Consider the following 16,188-nt stretch of genomic DNA (forward strand, 5'->3'; position numbering starts at 1 on the left):
AATTTGTGGAGGTTAGGTAAACCCCATGGTCACTTGCCATCTCTGCCTGAAGAGATAATTATGCTTTTGACTGATGATCCCAAACAGAAATTACGGCTCTAATGAGTCATTTTAAAATAAATAGAGCACTGAGAAATCAACTAAGCCTCTTAAATGTACAGTTATATTCCACCTAGCCATCTCTGAATGCAAATAGAAACATTCCCTAAGGATTATATTGAAGCTGCAGTAACTCTTCCAACATGTTGGCTTGCTGTAATAATAGCCTCCTAATCAGGTCTTTAAATATTCCTGCTGCTGCTAATCTGAGAACAATAGCAGTATGAAACAAATCCTTTAAAATGTTTTAGGTTTTTCTAACAAAATAAAATGATGAAAAACCTTAAATACGAAAGTACTGAAGCGACTGAACAAGCTGATTTATACCATTCCTGCTCAGTAATTCATGGCTGGTTTCTTTATGGGGTGATAAATTTACACATAATTGAAATTGCACAGTAAGGACCTGATCTGATTGGAATTGAAGTGAATTCCTTTCCACAAAAGAATTGTGGTGACTTAATAGACTTGTACCTACCAATGTCAAGGTTGCATAGTGGGTAAGAATTCACTCTTACCTCCTTTCCTATTTCTCTTTAGGAGGAAATAAAAAAAAAGAAAATTCAGGAATGTTACAGCTTCCTTGTATGAAAGACCTACACGGTCTGTGCCAGTTTGGTTGTGGCAGTAACAGCCACAGGGGGAGGCCAGTGGGCTTTGGTCAGTGGCTTGGCCTCTTTAATGTCAGAAGCAGGTGCTGGGGAAGGGTAGAGAAACAAAGCAGTTGCATATGGTGCTTCCTTCCAGATACAAACAAGTGCTGTCCCAGTGCTTGTGCTCAAGGACATCCTGAGCCAGGTGTGGTTTCTGTGTGTTTGGTCACTGTCAGTCATTATCTGGGAATCTGGATTCACTTCCTCCCAGATCCTTGCAAAATTCTTGCCTGTGCAGTATCTTTTGGTGAGTAGATCTGCAGCCTAGCTAGATATTGTATGAAAAACTACAACTCTATGGAATAGTGTGTTAGTGCTGATTGTTCTTATTAATGGAAGTTAAAATCTCTTCAGTGATTTCTAAGCAAATTACTTTGCAAGTATTCATTATTTTTACTTGCTATCATAAAACTTTTTATTATAAAGAACAGAAAACATTCCTGGGTTGAATATTTGGCGATATAAGCAGATTTTGTCTTGATCTACAGGAGTATATATGTTTATCATCAGACTGTCTTTTATGCTTTGGTACTTAGATGAAAAGGTAGTTGATACTACAACAATAGGAGCTCTAGTTCATGAGCCATATCAAATTTAGCTACAGTATCTGCTGGTTTTTCCCACTACTCCCTGTGACTACTCTCTTAGAGCCTACTGCTCTGCATTTATGGCAGATGCAATAAATCAGAGCTACTTCAGAATCTGATGTTTTTAGCTGCTCTATCAGCAATTTGAGTTTATATTAGTAGATAGCAATCATCACTTGTAAACCTGACAGGATCTGAGAGAGCCATTGCAGTCTTAAAATGTTGAATTGCAGGAGAGCTGTTTGATTGTTTAGTTAAATCCCACGTACTCTAGAGAACTCAGGTAGGAAAAGTACCTTAGAATTGACATGTTTGACATCTTTTATGCTCCAGTTTCACTTTTTCCACTCCTGTTTTCAGGACAACTTTTCCAATGCTAACCTGTCCAGAAATACAAGAGAAATAAAACTTTACATCACTCTAATCACTAGTCTGGAGTACCCCAGTTGTAAGGTCCAGAAGAGGAAGTTTTAAAATCAGTCTCTTTTGTACAGAAGTTCTTTGAAGATGGTTTTGTTGGGTTGAATTGGCCTCTCAGGGTGTGCTAACTTGTAAAGAGGGGAGTAGTACAGAGCAGTATTTATTAAAAGGGAAATGGAGTAATCACAACTGAGGAGGAATCAAAACGTAAAACACCAGGACTGTTCTCATGGCAATAAACAGTATCATTTGTTGATTTTATGTGTACATCTGTCAATCAATGGTTTTGGTTTCCTCATAGAAGGAATATTCTTGAAAACATTCCTCTGAAAGTTCCTTTGTGAGTAAGCTTGCCTTGAGGGAAAGAAAGCAGTGAAATGTTTGTTTCTTTAAATGGAAAAATTGAAATCCCTCTTGGCACTTGTGTACCATTGTTGGCTTCAAGGTGGTACTAAAAGTTCCCTTGGAGCAGATTCAAGAACTGAAAAAAAAGCTGCCCAGGGTGGAGCTCAAAAATGCCACCTTTATGTACAAGCATTTGGGTTATAAACACTTAGCAGGAAATACTGCAGAACATTCACTAGGGAAAGAAATTTATGTGAGCTTTTTATTTCAGACTGGACTCCCATTCTGTTAAAGCATTTGACTATTGATTTTTGTCATTCAGAAGGTGGCAGAATTAGAGAAGCAATGCAAAGGTCAAATATTGAAAATAGGCAAGAGATCCTTTACTTCATGGTGCCCGAACTCATGACATCCCTGGGTCTGACAGAGCAGAGAATGTGGGTTTCCCAGTCACTGCTGCTGTGTGATAGAATAATTTTGACTTCCTCTGCCCCCTCAAGGCAGTTGTGGCTGCTGGGTTTTTATCCTGGCATATGTTACCTTGACTTGCTGTCTGCTCCTGTGGTTTGTAGCTGGGCAATACGCTGTGATCTCAGTAATGAGAGACAAAGACTTGTCTGGTAATTTGATATCACAACAAGCATTTAGCAGAGTTGCTGATGCATGCTATTCTCAATGAGCTGAAGGCTCATAAGTCATTCTTAAATCAGAATTAGAATCAATCCCGTAGGAATTGATGGGTAAGCCTAATCATACCTCATGAACTAAACTAAGGTAAAATGTATACACGAGCTGTATCACGACATAGTTCCTTCCTGTGCTGGGTCTGGGTTTATTTTAATAAGAGATCTGGGGATTTTTTTATTCCCTGATTCAACACCATCCTTCTCTGAAGTCTTTGCCACTTGCTTAAGAACTGTAGATGACTTCTCTGGGTATTCCTTCACGTTAATGGCTAGGTTGCCTGTGTTAGACAAGTACCATGACATTCTGGGTCATTTGTTTTCTTTTCAAAACCAGTTTTAATTGAAATGATTCCTTTCTGGCCCTTGCAAAAGAGATAATACTCCCTTACAACAAAAGGGTGCTGTCTTTTTAAGTGGATGTAGCACTTAGAGTCACCTCTTCTCATTGCTGCAGCTTGTCTGTGTTTCCAGTCCTCGTGGTGTTGGTGTCTCTTTCCACTGTTTAGCTCAGTGGAATTTACTTTCATTTAATCATTCATTTGCAGCATGTCAGTGGAAAATCGGAGGTACCTGCCATTGAATTGGAAAGAATTCACAGGGACAGTCAGCTCTTAGTATGTTTTTATTTGCTGAAAGAAGTCACCAAAGGGCTCCTGAAATAAATATGCCATTAATAACGATCTACTGTCTGATCTGAAAGTCTAACTGGATCAGTAGCCTAGAAGGAAGGGGCATGTAAAATGGTCAGTATAGTAATTCAGGGCTCAAATAGCCAGAATCCAGAATGCACTGGATCAAGCATGCTCTGAGGTCTGAGATGACCTTCTTGGACCCTGGCTAAGTTCCTCGTCTGAGACACATGCTCTGACCAAAATGTCCCCTCCTTATTGTACAGGATGACATTCATCTTTAAAAAAATTATTAATTAAAATAAAATTATTAATTAAAATTAATTAAAAATTTAAAAAATTATAAATTTTTTCCTGAGGCTGCTGTGCTTCCTTCAGGGAAGTTTCTTTTAACTGGAAGTGGCTTTGTTACATCCTATGGAAGCTGTTAAAATTAATACATTAAAACTAAAAAAAAAAAAAGGAGATGCTCTCCCAACAGTTCTGGTCTTTTCCAGTGGTAAGTGCCAAGTGCAATGAAACTCAGAAGAGCCTTCAGCAATGTCCAGCTAATCCCTTGTGTGGGGCAGACTGTCTTAGGAGCTTTTTTTTACAGGATCTCAAGTTTGAAAAACTGTTGCCCTACAATGGAAACAAGATCTCAACAGCTGCAGAACTTGTGCTGTAATATGATTCTGCAACCTGATACTTTAGTTGAGAACTGTGGTGTTTCATGGTGCAATTTGGTATGTGCCACACTGCTCAAATAATTGCCTTCTAAAGAGAGCCAGAGGTTGTTTAGTGTTTAATTTACACTGTCCATGTTTGCCTCAATTACACAGTCACTGCTTACTAGGTTAAATCAATATCCAGATTATAGACAAGATCAAATTTTGTCTATAATTGAGAGTTCAGGTGACTATCTAGCACCAGACCAGATCACCACCCAACACTGATTGTGGTATTTTCTTTGGGAATTTTAAGATGTTACCTGTCATCTCAAGCTTTACTTTCTCACTTGCCAAAATCTTCATGGTTGAGAACATTTTCTACTTGAAAAATACAACACCTGGTAGGCTCTTCATTATTTATAGCTCTTGTCAGTAAAATGCATTACCCTCCAGGGTTAATGGCTCTGCAAGTGTGTGCTATCAGAACAGCACCATTTCTGGACTGTGTAAAAGTTACATTTTGAAAAATTAAGCACAATCCTTTAAAGACCTGTATGCACATGTTGTAAAGCACTCATGGAATTTCCCAGACATGTCTGTTCTAGGGAGGGAAATATTGTCCCCCTAAAACATTGTAAGGAAAAGCCAAACCATCCTGCAGTTTTTCCCTCTCTGCCTGCCTGTTTTCTCTCCTTGTGAGATTTTTCTGCTGCTGTGTTATCTGCCTCCAATGTTAAGCTAAACTGCCTCCCATTCTTCCTACCAAAGGGCTGAATCTCCCTCCCGTGTTTAGGTTTCTTTATCCTGTTATTGGGCTGCAGTTTTTTCACACCCACAAAAACAGCATACATGGGTGTTGGATTTGGTTACCTGCTTTGCAAATCCACTGTGTGCTGTTTCATGAACACGAAGAAGGGGAAGAGTATTGTTGTTTCAGCTGGTTCCACTTGCTGTGTAGCCATGTAAGTAGATTAGCTGATATCAGTGTTAAGGACAGAGTAGTTAAAACAATAACTTAATGAACATATCCTTTTTATGAGACCTTTTCCTTGCAAAAGCTACTGAATTCTGACTCATTTTTCTGACTCATATGGAATTGCTGGCTCCTGTTGGAGAATATCCCCTTAGTAAAGTCCCTGAGCATAGCACACTGTGTCAAAGGGACAGAGCTTTCCAACTGTTGCATACAAAACTGAGAAGGGGAGCTGAAAAGGACTGAAAATGACAGGGTGAAGTACAAAAATAGGAAATAAAGAACTAAGAGGAAAAGAGAGACTGAGTAACAATAGAGGGTAAGCAGTAAATCTGGTGTGCCTTTCTAGCTCAGGAAGGTGTCTTGGAATCTGTATTTCAGGGCACCCACTGGGTGGTCACCAGAGCTCTTTGAGTGTGTGAAATGAAATGGAAAACAATAGCTCAGCAGCAATTGCTTTTTTCCCTCTGATGAGGTGTTCCTTGAATTGCCAGCACGACTCCTGCTTGATTTAGCAGTGAATACAGCCAGGCATTTCCTGAAACGACAGCACTACATGGCGCTATTAGAAATGCTAAGTGAAAGGTTCTTCTGTGAATAATGAGGGAAGGGGAATAGGATATGGGAGTGTGTCCCACTAAACTGTCTGTGCAACAAAAGGGGGAATGAAATGTAGCACAGCTGCACGGGGGTCATCTACCCGGTCTGAAAACCCTCATCTCATTCCACAAAGAGGTGATAGGAGCCAACAAGATCTGTTTGGAAGAGGTATACTTTTTTGGAGTAGTTAGAAGCTGAAGCCAGCATTGTTTGTCTTAATAACTTGTCTTCTTTTTTTTTAACTCATATTATCTAATAAACTCTCAGCCCTCTTAATTCTTCACTGGGAATTTTTGCCAGTGAATGTAGATATTGTTTGTGTTCTGGGCTGATACCCCATTCTGACCAATCTCCATGTATGTATGTATCTGCTTACTCATCTGTTCCATTATCTCCAAAAAACCAATAAATGATTCCTTTTTAGAAAGGGTACCTTGTCTGAGCCTTTCAAAGATGCAAATACAGTGCATGGCTCCAAGAGTACTGCACTGACTTGGCAGAAACTATTTAAGAATCACTGCTACTCCTCCTCCTCCCTGATTACAGCCCTTAGGAAAAAAAATGTGATGACCCCTCATTTTTTTGTTATTCAGCACATTTTTGTGGTCTTTTCTTTCATTAAACTTTGTATTTCCTCTTTGCCTCAACTTCTTCCTTCATCAGGATGGACATTAGAGAGCACCTCATTCAAATGGACAGGGAGACCCAAAAGGACATTACTGTGACAGGTTAATTAGTTATTAGCTAAGCAATATCTAGTCTCATCTCATGCCTTTATATTTAGTAACTTGTGCTGGTTTTTATCCGGGGTCCAATCACTCATATTAGTTCTATCCTTTTGTTTTTAGAACAAAAAAACTTGTACATTGCTGAGATCAGTTTTAAACCCTCCCACTGTCCAGGGCGTTCACCGCCTTACCTACATACATGTTCTATGTACTATTTTCTAGTCTGTTAAAAAAGTCCTTTCCTATTGTACTTTCAACTTGGGTACAATCTGAAAAAAAAGTTAACTGCAGTTCTACATTTACATTTTAAGTTAATTGAGCTCTTTAGTTTTTGCTTCTGCCCTGGATATGTTCATTTCCGTTTCCAGGCTCTCATTCCTGTTAACTGTTTATCAGTGTACAGTGTCTGTGCCTTCTCTGTCACCTCAGACACTCAGTTTGGTGCCTACAGCAGGGTGGAGTCTTACCCGACTTTGCTCATTGTGAAGCACTATCATTATGTCTTTCCTTTTTCTCCCTCTGAGTTAAGACCCTTCTGTTTGATTCAGAGTTACTTGCAAGGTCGCAAAGTGAAGTTCCACAGCAGTTTAAGTGCTCCTGCATCCTGCCTGCCCATGTTATGAGGGCAGGACAGACTAAGACATTTTGGTTCAGGAGAATGATTGCAGTTTGCCCTTTCCTTTGCAAACCAAATTCCTGTGTAGAAACAGGTACTAAAACTGAAATTCTCAATTTCATATTGTGACGTGACTCAGACTTCAGTAACTCTATCAAGGGGAAAAAACTCCCTCTTACAATTTAGCGCCCCCTCCTACCCTGCCTTTGAAGTGGGCTTGTTTTCTACACACCAGTGGAGTTCAACACTTCCACTGCAATCTGCCAGAGGCCATTTCTGCAAGGCTGTGAATACATTTTGCAGAGAAGGCAAAAAAATCTACAACCTTGTGAGAGAGGCAGGAGAAAAATGGATTGCTCTTCCCACCACCTATGATCAGCCTTTAGGACAGACATCAGTAATGGCTTCAGAGCGTGAAATGAGCCCATGCAGCATCCAGGTATGAAGTCAGGATTGCTGTACTGAACTAAAAGTGCAGGTTCTAAAGAATGTAATCAGCTCTGCAGGAATCTGGGCAGGATGCCATGGATAATAGCGTTCCTTTTAGGAGGAACACTATAATGATGGTATGGATGTCTTAAATAGTTGTAGTCATTAATAACCCCAGGTGGACAAGAAGCCTCTTTTAATATTATCCAAACAACAGCATTTTAGCCCAAGAATCTTAGAATGATATTGGCTTCTGGGAATATCCACTATCTGTAGTTGCAGAATAACTGCTTTAATGATGCCTTTGTTTAATTTCTTCCTAACCCACCCAATGGAACTCCCTCTTTCTCCAAACTGCTGCTCAATCCACATTGTTACAGTAGACAAAGATTATATTTATGGAGAAACTAGTTCCATATGTCTGAAAAGGGACATTAATGTGTCTTATACCTTTCTGAAAAATAGAAATTCCTCTTCCATGGCACAAGCTGTGGGAGTTAAGATTTTATAAAACTGGCAGGTATTTGTGTGCATAGATATTCTCAACTGGACAAGACAAGAAAATCAGGAGAAAATGAGACAGTCTAAAAATAACATAAGGGTTCAAGAACATAATGGAATTCAAGTAGATGTTCAATTTTTAAAACTTTGCCTTGCATGTCAACATTTTGAAATGTCAACAGTATAACAAAAATAAAGTAGATGTAAACAGTGAAATGTATTATGTTGCTTGGATCTTGGCAGTCGCTTCCAATGAAATAATAGCAGGAAATTATAGAGGAAAAAAATGGTGAAATCATTCTGTAGTCATTGGGTATTCATGTGAGTCTTCTGTGTTGAGATAACACTTGGGTTTATTTGTATTATAGAATGAAAGATTGCTGTTATAACTGGAAACTGTTAAAGGTTTTGTAGCTCAGGCTAAAGGTTATCCCGGCTGCTGCAACAGATATCCTAATTCTAACAAAAGATATACAGTAAGGACAGAACATTATAACTGGACAAGTAATCTAAAAATATACATAGTGCAAGAATTCTGCTGTGCTAGGCACTTGTTAGAGCTGATAAGAATTGGTGATTGTTGTTTGTTGCCCCAATCCTTCAAATATGTGAAGGTATATTGAAACTGAATCATACCATTTTGAGATTTCACATATGTTCTTGTCAAGCGGTGCCTATTTTTCTTTCCTGAGTGATCTTTTGTGCCCAAGCCTAAATTCTCTTAAGGTTTAACCTTCTGTGGAAGTGTTCTGATAACCAGCACAGTTAATGCTAATGAGTTATGTATGAGTGTAACAGAGGGGAATCGATTCAGCTCCGAATGTGTTTGAAAGTGGGAAAGGAGCCCAGAGGTACCCACATATGGTTAGAATAATTGTCATAGTACCTGGCGTGGCATCAAGAGGAATGTCACTCAGGGCTCTGTCAGCTAACCTGCTTGGTTGAAACTTCAGGAACATACACAGCTGAAACCCAAAAATGCATTTAACATGGCAAACTATTTTTGCTACCAGGTTAAAATTGTTGTTGTAGGATCTGGTTTTGTGCAGCTCCTAGCTTTTAGAGCATTTGTTCAGCCAATGAAAATCTTCTGGTTGTCTCAAAAAACCCCAAAATGTTCCACAGCCGGCACAGCTGGCGCTAGAAGGTGTAAGACCTAAAATGGGCATGTGTAACTTACCTCCTTGCAGGAGCCAGCAATGACAGAGGCACAGGATGATACAACTGGCACAGAGTTCACAGCTTGCTCACTGGACCAGAGTCACTTTTGAGAGGGTTATCTTTTGTTTGCCTGGAAAAATCAGCTATTTTAAACATTTACTTTTGTTCTTCACTGTAAATAAACATGAACAGGCTTCATCCCATCTGTTTTGTTTGTGTACACCAGAGCACCTCCCTGGGCCATGCAAACTCTCTGCCTGGCTAGTGCAGCCTGGAGGATCCACCAGAAGGGAACATCCCTGGATTTGGAGCTGAGGTGTAGTAAGGAATGGATCCACTGCTATTGCTGTACGTAATAGCACTGGGGCACTTCCTCATGCCTAAACTAAGGCTATTTTTTCCAAAAGAAAGAGTAACTTGTGTGGATGACATATCAACTGAGCTTCAGGAACACACTGTACCTGCTATGAATACCCTACCAGCTGCTGCCAGGGCTTTAGTCAATTTGAGTGGCTTTTGCCATTCAAGGAGGATCAGAGTAAAAGATGCAGCTTATTTTATTTTCTGCCTGGTTTTCTAGATGGTCAAAGTCCTTCTGTACTGTTCTGTACTGGGTATCAGAGGTGGTCTTGTCATTTACTCTCCATTATTAATGTAATGAGATTTGTGTGCCTTGTTGAAAAGGCTGTGGCTTGTGGAGTGAGGTGCTTTCATTTTTTTTCCTTTTGTAGCCTGAGACCAAAACAGCTGGATAGTAGTTTCAAGGCTCATTCTTCTTTTGCTTTAATCAGTGCTGTATGTACAGTTCCCCATGCTGTATGATTCCATTGTTCTCAAATCAAAAAGCTAAAGCCAGTAGTTCAGTTAATGCACCAATTAATTCTAGTCAGGATGGGTAACATCCAGACTCATTCATATATTCATTTTCCTGTATCACTTTTAAAACAGGCTCTGATGCTGATGAGTATTTTCACATTTTAAGTGGTAAAGTTTGTGTGATATGATCCCCCATGATCCTGAGTTTATTTGGGTACGGCAATCAGCAACCCAAACTTATAGGTGCCAGTTTCAGAGAGGCAAAGCTCTCGCTCAGGGCAATAGATGAGTGGCCAGGGTGCAGCTGGGCTCAAGCATGATGAGAAGACTGGCACGAGCCCTGGGTAGATACCTTCAGCACAACACTTGTTTCCATGCTGAGTCCTACTACTCCCTACCTTTCTCTGTCCAATTTTGGGTTGAATCCACATGGTGAGCTTTGGAAGGAGGGGAAAGCTCAGTGTTGTAAACAAAATCCCCAAATGCCACAGACAAAGGACACTGTTAAATTGACTCATGATGTCTCAATCTGTGTTTAAGAAAAAGAAAAGGTGAAGGAAGTCTTGTGTATCCAAGCAACTGTAAAGCCTTCACTGTTGCCGTGGGAGGTTTTATCAGTGACGCAGTGGTTGAAGTTCTCCTTTTCTCCTAACTGAGGGTTCTAGTAGGTAGAAGGGGGTTTCTAGACAGAGAGCCTACTGCTGCAGAGAGTCAGCAAGGAACAGTCTGGAGCAGTCACACATGCACAGACACAAACAAAGGTCTGATCAAAATAAGAATGACAGAAGTCAGTCACGTCCAAAATAGAAATATAAGACCCTCTTGAGGCTTTGCTTTTGGAATTATTTGTCTTATCACAATCAGGCTACAAGTAAAGCAAATGCAGTATTTGACCTGAAAAGAGAACTCACCTGCTCTCTCCCAGTTAATCTAATACAGCAGGAATATTTGTTATGTTTTACCAAGCAGACTTATAAAAGCAAATCCTCAAACACGTGTACTTAATTAATGATTTTCTTCTTCGGTGCACACACAAAAAGGGATGCATTGTGGTACCATCTGATGCTGAATACTGCATTAATATATTGTTGAATATATGCATGAATTTGGCACTTACATGCGGCATATGGCTCCTGACAGGCAGGATTATCTTCTAGCATTACAGATACATGGATGAGTTGGAGGACACCTGCCTATGGAGTTTGAAAGATGGCCAAGGAAAAAGAAAAATTCCTTGCATAATATTTGATCAGAGAATAGGTTTTAAATAAAAATCTGAAGTTACACTGCTTTCTCACTTCAAGAGTAAAATGCTTTCATATATTCCAAAGAGCAGATGCCCAACAAACATCTCTGGACAGGAAAAGGAAATATTTCCTTAAACATCCTGCAGCAAACGTGACTGATTGAGCTTCCTTTTCCCTTTGCCTGGTGCATTTCCCTTCTTTGCACAGACAGGATCTAACCAGATTTGCAGGGTATGAACTGCAGGTTACTTCCAAATTCATAACTATGAAATGGTTCGTTTAGCAGGACAAAGGCCAAGCCGACAGACACCCTTTTTCCAGCTCAGCATGTGCATAGCAATGGGAGGGTGGCAAGGAGCTTTTGTTAATCTCAACCGAGCTGGCAAGAATGCTGCAAAATGAAGGCTTTGAAGATGTTTTTTCTTAATTTTTAAAGCAACAGTTTGTTAGAACAAAGCTTGAAAATCTTGCAAAAAAAAACAATCTGCAAAATATTGAATGTCCTCCCTGGCAGTCATATAACTTAGGCAGATTTCTCCACTAGCAATTAGTCTGTACAGTTTACTTTACCAGTCTTTATTGGTTTTGGGGGGTTTTTTAGATTCTGTTCTGCTGCATCTGTGAAAATGTTTTTCCCCAGCTTGAATGCACTGAAAAAAAAAAAGAAATAGTTGGCAGAAAGAATTAGGGTATCAGGTCAGGTTGGGGCTGATCCAAGCAGTGGGATTTTTTCCTTTTAGTTTAAACGTGTAGAAATTGAAAGCTTTAAAAGCTTCGTGCTTAGAGCTGTTCCCAAAATAGCTGGGACTCACACTCCACTTCCTAATGTGCTCACATCACAAGACTAACTGCTGCTACTTGCTCTCTTTTGTCTGAGGCTTCAGTGGAGAGCTGAGATGCTGACTGCTCTGCTCTGCAAGGGAGCAGCCCTTCCTTCTTCCCCGGAGGTGACCCAGCTCTCCTCCCCAAAGGTAGCCCAGGTAATTTCCCTCTGGGCACCAATATCACACCCCACTTTCCTGAGCCCAAACAATCCAGTGGCTTTCACAAAGTACAGTGACCCTCTTCAGGGATTGGTTTACATGTTTTTATTTTTATAATCATAAATACAAAATAAAAATAGTAAACAAGTGCTATAGGTTTATCTTTTTGTTGGGATGAGGTTCAGGCTTGATCCTGAGCACTTCCAAGTTTTTAAGTTCAGGACTAGATCTTTGTTCTTAGAAAACAAATCATAGCAAAAACCAACTTAGACTTTTACCCCGAAGCCAGTGCCATCAGTAACAGCGTTCTCTCAGGTTGTCTTTTAAAGCACAGCAACAACTAAGGATACTGAAGGATGAGAGTAAATGCAAAAATATTTTTACAAATGGACCCCACTTCCTGCAAGTATTGTTGGGTGCTGCCCCACTGACCTCAGCCACAAGTTATGGTTTTGGTAGGATGATGCTGTGTTTAGTAGCACGTGCACAGTTAGCACCGGCTTCTTCCAAGAGGTCTTTCTGTGTAATTTTTTCGAATTTTGGTTATAAGAGGATCCAACCTTGCCTTGATACAAGAAATTTGGCTTGTTAAAATTCCCTTCTAAGGCGTGGGTTTCCCTCCCCCTCCCAAAGACACCAGTTTTGATTTGAAATGCTAGTGATGCACTGTCCAGAAAGAGTTCATCTTTTGGTCAGACCGCAAATTCTGCAGCACTTCTGAAGGCTCTGCTGTTCAGAGACATGCAGACATTTGTCAACGGGGTTTAGTTCTTTAACTTGAGACAAAAGAGAGTGAGGTCCAGCATTTCAGCTAGTATCTGTGGACTCATTTTCTAGAGACCAGAGAGCTGAGCAAGGGTGAGGGTGGGTGACAAATACAGTTGGATGTTACAACTTAAAATAAAGTAGTCATGAAACAAATAAAGGCACCAAACCATATAACAAGCCAACTTTGGTAGATTTCTTGCAAAATAGATGCATTTAAATACATTTACAGTTGACAAGGTTATACTGTTCTTAAAAAGTTGCAATGATGAAATACAGAACATTTCATTCTTGTACCAAAACTACATATCACATCATAAAAACAATATTACAGCTTTTATTTAAAGGGAGACAGCGTTAGAACTGCACCTCTTTATAGAGAAGTAGTTGTAGACATACTGCTCTACTTTTGTATTGTCTGATAAAACAGACCCTGTTATTTGTGTGTTTAAAAAACAAAAGCAGTTATCTTCAAGAGGGTAAATCTTGTGCTCAATATTCAACATCAAAATTTGCAAAGGCAAGGCTTTAGTCTCTTATTCCAGTTTGTGAATTGTTGATACCTCCAGGATTTTAAGTTTGCTAAGCAAGGCAAGAACAGAGTCAATGTAAATCTGTCAGACCCACGGCTATGGTTAGCCCATAAGTTTGGTGTTATCAGAAAGCTGCAAGAGTTAATGCTCAGGGCAGGTGTGCACTGTATTGGTACGTGATTGTGAGGACCTATGAGGTCGTAGTGCTGCTCTCTGAGGAGTATAAACAGCACATTTCCTCGCTAACTCTTGGTAGAAATCTTATGGCAATGCTGATGCTGCCACCATTAGTAGCATAATCCTGTGTGGATTTACAAGGAATTAGATTGGAGGAGTATCACACATCCCCTTAAGCCCTTCCCTTAAAAAGGTTTGTCTCTGCAGTGTAAAATAAAAAAGTATAAGCTAATATTTCAGGCTGTGGTGAAGTTCAGGAGGTGTTGCCCAAACCATCTTCCTTCCAGTCTGCAGAGTATTACCAAGGCAATGCAGAGGAGCTGAGAGCTGTGAGAGTCATGACTTCACAACTGATCGATCACCTGGCATAAAGTCTCAGTCAAGATATTTTTGGTAAAATTCTTCTAGCAATTTTTTACTTGATTTGGTAAATGAAGGAAAGCACATGTTAACAAAATCATAGTGGGGAGCCAACCAAGTGCATGTCCAACTGAACACACATTTCAAAATTGGCAGCAAGCAGAACTTGGCAAGAAGGCCACCAAGGCATCATTCCCCCCAACCATCAGTATCTGGGGCGGTTTTTATGTTTCCAGTCTCCTGTAGTGCAGACGAGAGGAGCAGAGGCCCTGCTGGAGCTAGGACATACAGTGATCTCCTAGATTTCTTAATCTAGTCCTCGAATAATTCTGGCAATGACTTCATATTCAAGTAAAAACAGAGCATAAGCTGAAGAAAGAGAAGAGATGAAGAACCTCAAGGGACAACTCAGTGTTATCTGATTTGTACTCCACTAAAGGACAGCAACTACCTGAAATCTCTTTCAAGGTTTCATATACACAGACCAATACATTTCACTGAGGGACTGAAACAACTGAAGAAAGCCAAGTAACTTTCTCCAAACAGTTACTGCTTGCGGGATTAAGGACCAAGGTTAGTGTCATGCTTTGGACAGAATCCCTATTTTATTTGCCCAAATAGATCAAACCCCCCCCCTTATCAGTCCGAGCGGGAACTGCCAAATGTAGCCTTTTGGGAGAGATGACGGAGATGGGAAGCTGCTCCTCGGCTACAGGGCGCATCCGACGCCCGGTGCCAGCAGTCAGGCGGTGCCCCGAGGCACCGGCAGCGACAGCGGGCGGTAAAGTACTCACAAGTGTCACGATAACGCCGGGGAAGGGCCGAGGCCCGCGGCAGGAGCCGGGCGGGCAGGCGGCGGCGGCGAAGCCCGGACGGGGCGTCCCGGTAAACGCCGCCGTGACTCGCCCGAGCTCCTTGGTTCCCCCGGCCGCCCCGGGCGGAGGAGACGCTGGTTCGGCTGCTCTGCGCGGCCGCGGAGGGCTCTGCTCGCCCGGCAGCGCGGTCGGTCAGTACCGGGAGCCGGCGGCGCCGAGCGCGGCGCTGCCCGCAGCGGAGCGGCCGGACCCGCCGGGGAGCCGGGCTGGAGGGCAGCGGGCGCTGCCCTGCCTAGGGCCGCCGCTTCACGGGGGTCCCCGTTAAGAAAAGCCTCCAGGCAGGGGAGCGCTGGAGCTCCCCGCAGACGCTCCCGGCCCGCAGCCGTCTGTCCGTGCCCCGCGGGGCTGCGGAGCGGGCCAGCCCCGCTCAGACGTAGTTCTTCTTGTCGTACTCGCCGTTGGACGTGGGCCGCCGTGGCGCCGAGTACTTAACGGGGAAGGAGGTCTCGTCGCGCTGGGAGCAGGAGCAGCAGCAGATGAGGCAGCCCCCGAAGAGTAGCAGGGCCGTGGCCGCCCAGCCGATGTAGAGCGCGGCCCCCATCTCCCGCTTCTGGGACGACGGCACGGTGGGGTCGTAGAAGTCGCTGATGACGATGTTGGCGAACCAGCAGAGCGGGATGAGGACCAGGACCCCGCAGAGGATGTAGATGGCCCCTCCGGCGATCACGATGCGGGACTTCATCTTACCGGGCCGGATGCAGTTGGTGCACTGCGCGCCCACCACGGTCACCATCAGCGCCACCAGCCCCAGCAGTGCCACGATGACGGTGAGCGCCCGGCCCGCCTGCACCTCGGGCGGCAGCGCCAGGATGGAGTCGTACACTTTACACTGCATCTGCCCCGTGCTCTGCACCACGCAGTTCATCCACAGCCCTTCCCAGATGGTCTGCGCCACCACGATGTTCACGTCGATGAAGGCCGACACCTGCCACATGGGCAGCCCGCAGGCCAGGATCACCCCCACCCAGCCCAGGATGCCTAGTCCCAGCCCCAAAATTTCCACCGCCGCCGAAGTCATGCTGCTGACACCGCTGTCCCACGGGCTCCGCAGGAAGGAGGGCGCGGCAGGTCTCCTGCGCTGCCCCGGGCGGCTGCCGAGCCGGGTCTGAGCGGCGCGGTCGCGGGCAGTGCTTTATGAGGAGCCGCGGGGCGCCCGCCCTCCGCCCCCGTCCCGCCTGGCCCGGCCCTGCCCGGCAGCAGCACCGCCCGCCGCGGGCCGGCACCGGGCCAGGGGCAGGGGGCGGGTGTCCGGCCCTTCCTGATGCTCGAGGGGTCCCGCCGGAGCTGGGAAACTTCGCTCTGGTCTCCCCGGCACCCTGATCTGGGAGGAGCTCGCAGGAACGCTGCCCGTTCCC

General features: G+C 43.1%; 1 protein-coding gene across 1 annotated transcript; it reads right to left on the reverse strand.

The window, feature by feature from the left end:
- Positions 1–12,212: 12,212 nt before the first annotated feature.
- On the reverse strand, positions 12,213–15,950 carry CLDN5 (claudin 5). Its single transcript, XM_032127654.1, has one exon. It carries the CDS (start codon positions 15,849–15,851, stop codon positions 15,201–15,203), a length of 651 nt encoding a protein of 216 aa, XP_031983545.1. The 5' UTR covers positions 15,852–15,950; the 3' UTR covers positions 12,213–15,200.
- Between the last annotated feature and the right edge of the window lie 238 nt (positions 15,951–16,188).

This window comes from Corvus moneduloides, chromosome 18 (genome assembly GCF_009650955.1).
Source record: "Corvus moneduloides isolate bCorMon1 chromosome 18, bCorMon1.pri, whole genome shotgun sequence".
In the NCBI taxonomy this organism is placed as follows: Eukaryota; Metazoa; Chordata; class Aves; order Passeriformes; family Corvidae; genus Corvus; species Corvus moneduloides.